The sequence below is a fragment of the Acomys minous genome (genome assembly GCF_964271855.1).
Source record: "Acomys minous genome assembly, chromosome: 20".
Lineage (NCBI taxonomy): Eukaryota > Metazoa > Chordata > Mammalia > Rodentia > Muridae > Acomys > Acomys minous.
The window spans coordinates 13,169,080-13,175,079 of record NC_140502.1 but is presented as its reverse complement, the minus strand read 5'-3'; the positions used below and the strand labels follow the sequence as shown (position 1 = coordinate 13,175,079).

The 6,000-nt window shown below is 35.6% G+C and overlaps 1 protein-coding gene across 1 annotated transcript; it reads right to left on the bottom strand.

The window, feature by feature from the left end:
• Positions 1 to 4,174: 4,174 nt before the first annotated feature.
• Positions 4,175 to 5,095, bottom strand: LOC311591414 (vomeronasal type-1 receptor 4-like; the record flags this gene model as incomplete). The annotated part of the gene is made up of 1 exon (XM_084770982.1): positions 4,175 to 5,095. The coding sequence occupies one exon, from the start codon at positions 5,093 to 5,095 to the stop codon at positions 4,175 to 4,177; it is 921 nt and encodes a 306-aa protein (XP_084627108.1).
• Between the last annotated feature and the right edge of the window lie 905 nt (positions 5,096 to 6,000).

Here is a 6,000-nt window from a genome sequence, read left to right as displayed (position 1 = left end):
AAGTTGTTGAGCTTAGTGTCATCCTCTGTGTCTTCTCTCTCTCTCTCTCTCTCTCTCTCTCTCTCTCTCTCTCTCTCTCTTTCTCTCTCTCTCCCTGTCTCTCTCTCTGTGTGTGTATGTGTGTACTCATGTCACATTCATTGTTGATGTCATATCTGTTTCTCAGGTAACAGAACACTGTTGGAGCTGGATTTGATAAAATTGGGAGGGAAGATGTTAGGAGAGATACAGGTAGAATTAGGAGGGAGCAATTAGGCATAGATAGATGATCATATTTCATTATACACATGTATGAAGTTTCCAAAGAATAAAAAGTATCAGAAGGTAATATCTATGGATAATGATATAATAATTCTATATAGTAGGTTTAAAAATGTGGTTTTTTAGAAATTTAATTCTTGAGTCTGTTTTTGGGTATGTAGGCATTGTCTTGATGTTCCTGTGTGACCTAGATCAAGATTAGGAGTCAGAAAGTAAAGCAGATACAGAAGATGATCCGAGTGTCTTACAAAAGCTATATTTTATGGAAAACAATTTTATTAAGGTTCATAGCATCTTATTTAGAATTTTCCAGAAAGGAGAAATGAAGAAATAATAATGGTAATAGTTATAATCATCATCATCATCATCATCATCATCATCATCATCCTCTATCATAAAATGAGGCAAAGTCAATGAGAAGCTAAAGCAAACAATCCTGCCCAAATGAACACAAGATATTTCAAGGAAAACATCAAATGTTTATCACGCAGCATTCTTGGAGTTTAACCTTAGTTTTATGGTGTGCAAAAAAAAATGATATTTCTGATAATCAGAAACGGCAGCACCCTTAAGGCCTGCTCCAGCCAACACCTGGCTCTTCCATTGCATATTTCTGTCTTTAGAGCAGAAGCTGTGTCCCCTCTATATACAATCGACCCTCAGCGGAAGCCTTTGTCAATTGGATTCCTCAAATGTGCACATGTTAAGTGGGCATTGTGCAAAGTCAGCACTGTTACTGAAATCTTCCAAAGTATTAATGGTTAATGCGGCCATTAATAAATTAGGAGTACTTAAGAATCACTAATATGTATATATATTGTATTAAATATATTTATAACTTTGATATATTGAATATCCATGTTTTCATTGATTGGACATTCTATGAGGATGGATATCTCAGAATTCCCAGACTGGCATGCAGATCCTTTTGGATTCCTGGTGTGGTGCTTGTCAAGTGACTTGAAAACTACCACACATTGATGGACCTTTTAATTTTGAAAGCATCACAGCAGCAACAGAACAGAATGTCAATAGGACAATATATATGTATTTTAAGTATGTATACATATGAAATCATCAAAGCATAATTTACACCAAGAAATAGAAAAATGCTTTTTTCTTAATTCTTTTATTTTGTTTGAATTTATAATTAAATATATGTTTGTATTCCCATTTTTCCATGGAAGGCTTCCAAAATATAATTTTATTTGCGTAAAACTGTAGCATCTTTCATCATAGCACATCATGTCTTTAAAACATGACTTACAAGGCAAGCATCTTTGTCATGAGCACGTTTGACTTTTACAGTGGTTGTATTTTTAATAATCTTTCTTGTCTTATAGATTTAATTAAGAAAGCTATCATATTCTAAGAAAATCTTTCTTTAGATAAATCAACGCTTTTCTTCTATTCTTAGCATAGTTCTCTTTTTTCAATTATTTAATTTAATTTAATTTTATTTTTTTAATAGGGATGGGATAACCCTTGAGATGTTACGAGAATAAATTAATAAAAATGTAAAAAAATAAAAAAATAAAATTTTTCTTAATTCTTCAGCAAAACTCTCTCTGTTCACAAAGTTCTTCCATACAGCTATACCGTGTAATTTCCTGTCTGTATTTTCTTACATCATTTTAAAAGTTTTGGCATCCATGTTTAGGGGCCTTTCTCAATTTGGAATTAATTTTTGAGCAAACTCATGTCGTTTTCCTCACTGTGGAAATTCAATTTTCACAACACCAATTGCTGACCAAGCTTTTTTTGATCTATCATGAGTTCCTCGCACATTTTTCAAATACTAAATGGCTGAAGGTATATGTACTTATGTCTGGGTCTTCTATTTTGTCCTTTTGTTTACATCTATGTATTTATGGTAATGCCATACAATTTCATCATTATGTCTTTACAGTATTTCTTAAGATTGGAATGGTGATCGCTCTAGCATTGATACTGATTGCTCTGGCTAACTAGGATCTTTTTCGAAGCTATATAAATTTTAGAATTATTTTTGTTTATTTCTGTAGGGAATGAGATGTGCTTTTTCACTGGGATTATATATATTAAATGTGTAAAATAGGGGGGAAATGGGTTACAGCTTCTATCCATCTGGACAGTCATCTGCTATGTCAATAAGGGGAGAAAGAAGCATAGCCTGGTATCCATTTAATCTTCGCTATAACAACATATGAATTACACAAAATAATGACTCCTGTCCCATATTGATACTTCCAAGTATAAGCTCAGACATTACATCACACAACATTATATTCTACATCTAAATATCTGGAAGAGCTCTAGGCATATTGACAGTTAGAATCGGAAGTGAATTCCCAAGTCTCGGAGGCGATTGAAGACCAGGTAGCTTAGTTTTACAATGAAGCTTAAGCCCTTCTGGGTTAAGACGGTTTTAGCTCTAGATAAATGTGAGAAGTGGATACTGAAACTATGTGATGGAGATTGATTTACGTTCAGAAATTCCTATGCACCAAGATAGGAAAGATGTCTTCTTCAGGGCTGTCGAATACGCATAGCCCAAACACTAAGAAGTAACATTTATATAATTCCTGATTGTGTCACGGTTTTTCTTGCCATAGGTAATCTATTGTATATATGTGTAATAATATAAATGTATACGTACACATATAAAATAATTTCTGGAAAACTATAAACAAAAGACAGCATGGAGACGGAGAAATAACTCTTGGGTTTTAAGCTTTTGGCTTTCGACTCTTGGCATGTCATGTGACCTAGCTGGCCTTTTCCATCTGGGACATGAGCTGAATAGTAAATTAGTTGGGTGCTTTGTCTGCATTTCTGAGTTAGTAGGATTTTACTCCATCATCCTAGCTCCTGAGTCTTAATTGGTAAAATGTAGTGATTGGGATTCTCTTTCTTTGAAACAACCAGAGAACATGTAATCTTTTTCTTCATGAGTTTGTGTGACCTGGCTTAATGTTATGCATTATCAGTCCATCAATTTTTCTACACACCTCATGATTCTATCTTTCACTGTAGTCGAGTTATAGTACACATTATATATGAAAAGTATTTAATGTTGGATTTATCTGTTTATGTATATGTAGGAAGACACCATTTCATTGCTACAATAAATAAAACAGCAAGGACAATCCATATTCATATATTTCTATGGTATGAGATGCAGTTCACTGGGTATAGGCCCATGATTCAAATACTTCAATCTAATCATACTTCCAATTTTTAGCTTTTCAACAAACCTCAAACTGACCCCCAAAATAGCTGTATTAATTTCTCCAAATACCTTTTGCTGACTTTATCATTATCATGATGCCAAACAGATAAGGACAGAACAGTGACAAATGAAGTTCTTATCAAATAAGCCTGTAGATAAAAAATTCTCACTACAATATCAGCAAACAAGCCTTAAAATCATGTTAATACAATCAGTCTTTGGATTGATATCTGTATGAGGTAACTGATATTACTCTTATGGTGATATTACTCTTGTGATGATACTACAGCCTCTGCAGAATAAGTTCATGGCCACACATGGTTTTAGTTTTCCTTACAGGTGGAATGTTGGTCCCCTAAAACTGGCTGTGATAGCCATATGCCTCCAAGCTGCACTGCCTAGATGAACCCCACAAGAAGTTTAGTATTATTGACAGTATTCTTCCTGACCCCTTTGCATATCAGGTGGGAATTGAGAAGACTCTCACGTCTGCAAGTTGACAGAAATGAGACTCAAATGATATGGAAGCTTTTGTCTGTTCCTAAGTCAACAAGTAGAAAAACTTGTATAGTTATTTTTCTAATCTTTCAAACAGAAAGTGCCAACCCCCTATTCAAGTCACTGTATTGACTTTTGAGGAAAGAGTGTGAATCAACCAGCGGATACAAAGCAAAATATATCACTTAAAGAATTATAATATGATTAAGAGGGTTTATTCCTTATCCAGAACAAACTGAGTCTGGGCATAACAGAGTAATGATTCATAAGAACAAAAGGTCCAAAAGAGGGAAAACAAAGAGAAATGAAGGGAGTGATGTTCACCAGCCACCAGTTGTGTTTAGACAAAAAAGCAAGGCAGCCTCTTAAGAAGGAGGATAGAGTATAAAAACCCAGAAAGAGAGACACGAGGGACAGGATGTTCTGGGTGGCTCTGGACTCAGGGGAAGTTCTGCTGGAATTAGGAGTGCTGCGGATGTGTTGAGCCACCTGTTTGTGCCTGAACAGGAGGACAATCATGTAGCCACTGGACCACGCAATGAGCCCAGAAAGGAAGACTTCAGGACACACCACTAATGCTGTATAGATGGCATCACTTATTTGATCACTCCATACAATGGAGCAGTATTCAAAATTTCGCTTTCTTGTCCAATTGTTTCTATTTCTTTTGCTAAATGGGTACACAAAGAAAATGAAATTTATCAACAAGTACAAAATCCAGATTATAAATATGCAGCATCCAGTGTACTTCTCAGCTTTTCCTTTGTGATCTGACCAACACGATTTCCTAGGATTGATGGTGACAGCCTGGAAGACACTCAAGAGACATGTGGTTCCAATGGACACACTCCGCGCACTTTGGTGAATGTATAATATGAAGGTGCATCCATATTCAGTCAAGAACTGCTTCCATCCCCAAACTGCCATTGTTTGGGGAACTCCTGCAGAGAGAATGATCAGGGCATTGGCTGCCATTAGATGCATGAGAATCAAATCTGTGGGCTTCAGTTTGCATTCTCTGTAGTAAAGAGCGAGATAGCAGAACAAAAGAGAAAAATTTCCCAAAATTCCAGTGCTTGTTTGTGATAAGAAAACAATTTTGATTGTCAGATTCCAGAAGTTCATCTTCTGATTTAGCACAATTTCCTTTACAATACGTCCACACAGTTTATGTGTTTTATTGTATAACTGCAAAAGATTGCAGCTTGGGATGAAAGAAGAATCTATAACTCCATAGAAACAGAGGGTCCTTTATACTCCTGAGTACAAAGCCAAAGGAGACACATAAAAACACCTCTTCCAGAACTTCTTTGTGAGATGGTTACTTTCCATGTTTTTACTGTGAAAATGCTCAATACTTTTAATATACATAGTGATGGATAAGAGACAAAAAGCTTCACACAAAAGAATCATTCAAGATGATTTGATAATTGCTGTTGAGAATGATAAATAAATAAATAATAAAATAAAAAATAATAAATTAAATAATAATAAAAGCAAACATGATGCAAACATTCAGAATATATTGATATTTGTTAGGAGTGCTGTAGAACAAGAGAACTTATATTACTATAAACTATTTTAATTTTAAATTTTATTTCTAATTTATTTATTCACTTTACATCCTGATCATAACCACCTCCATAGTTGTCTTCCAGGTTCCTCCCTCTCATGCGCTTCCCCCTATCTGCCTTCCACTTGCCCTCAGAAAAGGGGAGCACAACACACACACACACACACACACACACACACACACACACACACACACAACCTCGGAACATCAAGTCCCAAAAGAACTGAGTTCATCCTCATCCACTGAGGCCAGACAAGGCAGCCTGGATAAGGCAAAGTGATTGAAAGCAGACAACAGAGTCTATAGGTAGAAACCATTCTACTTACTAAGGAACCCATATGAAGATCAAACTGGGCATCAGTTACATGTGTGTTGAGGGCCTAGATCTAGTAGATGTGTGTTCTTTGGTTGGTGCTTCCATCTCTCCATAAGGCAGAGACAGCTGTGAAGAAGTTAA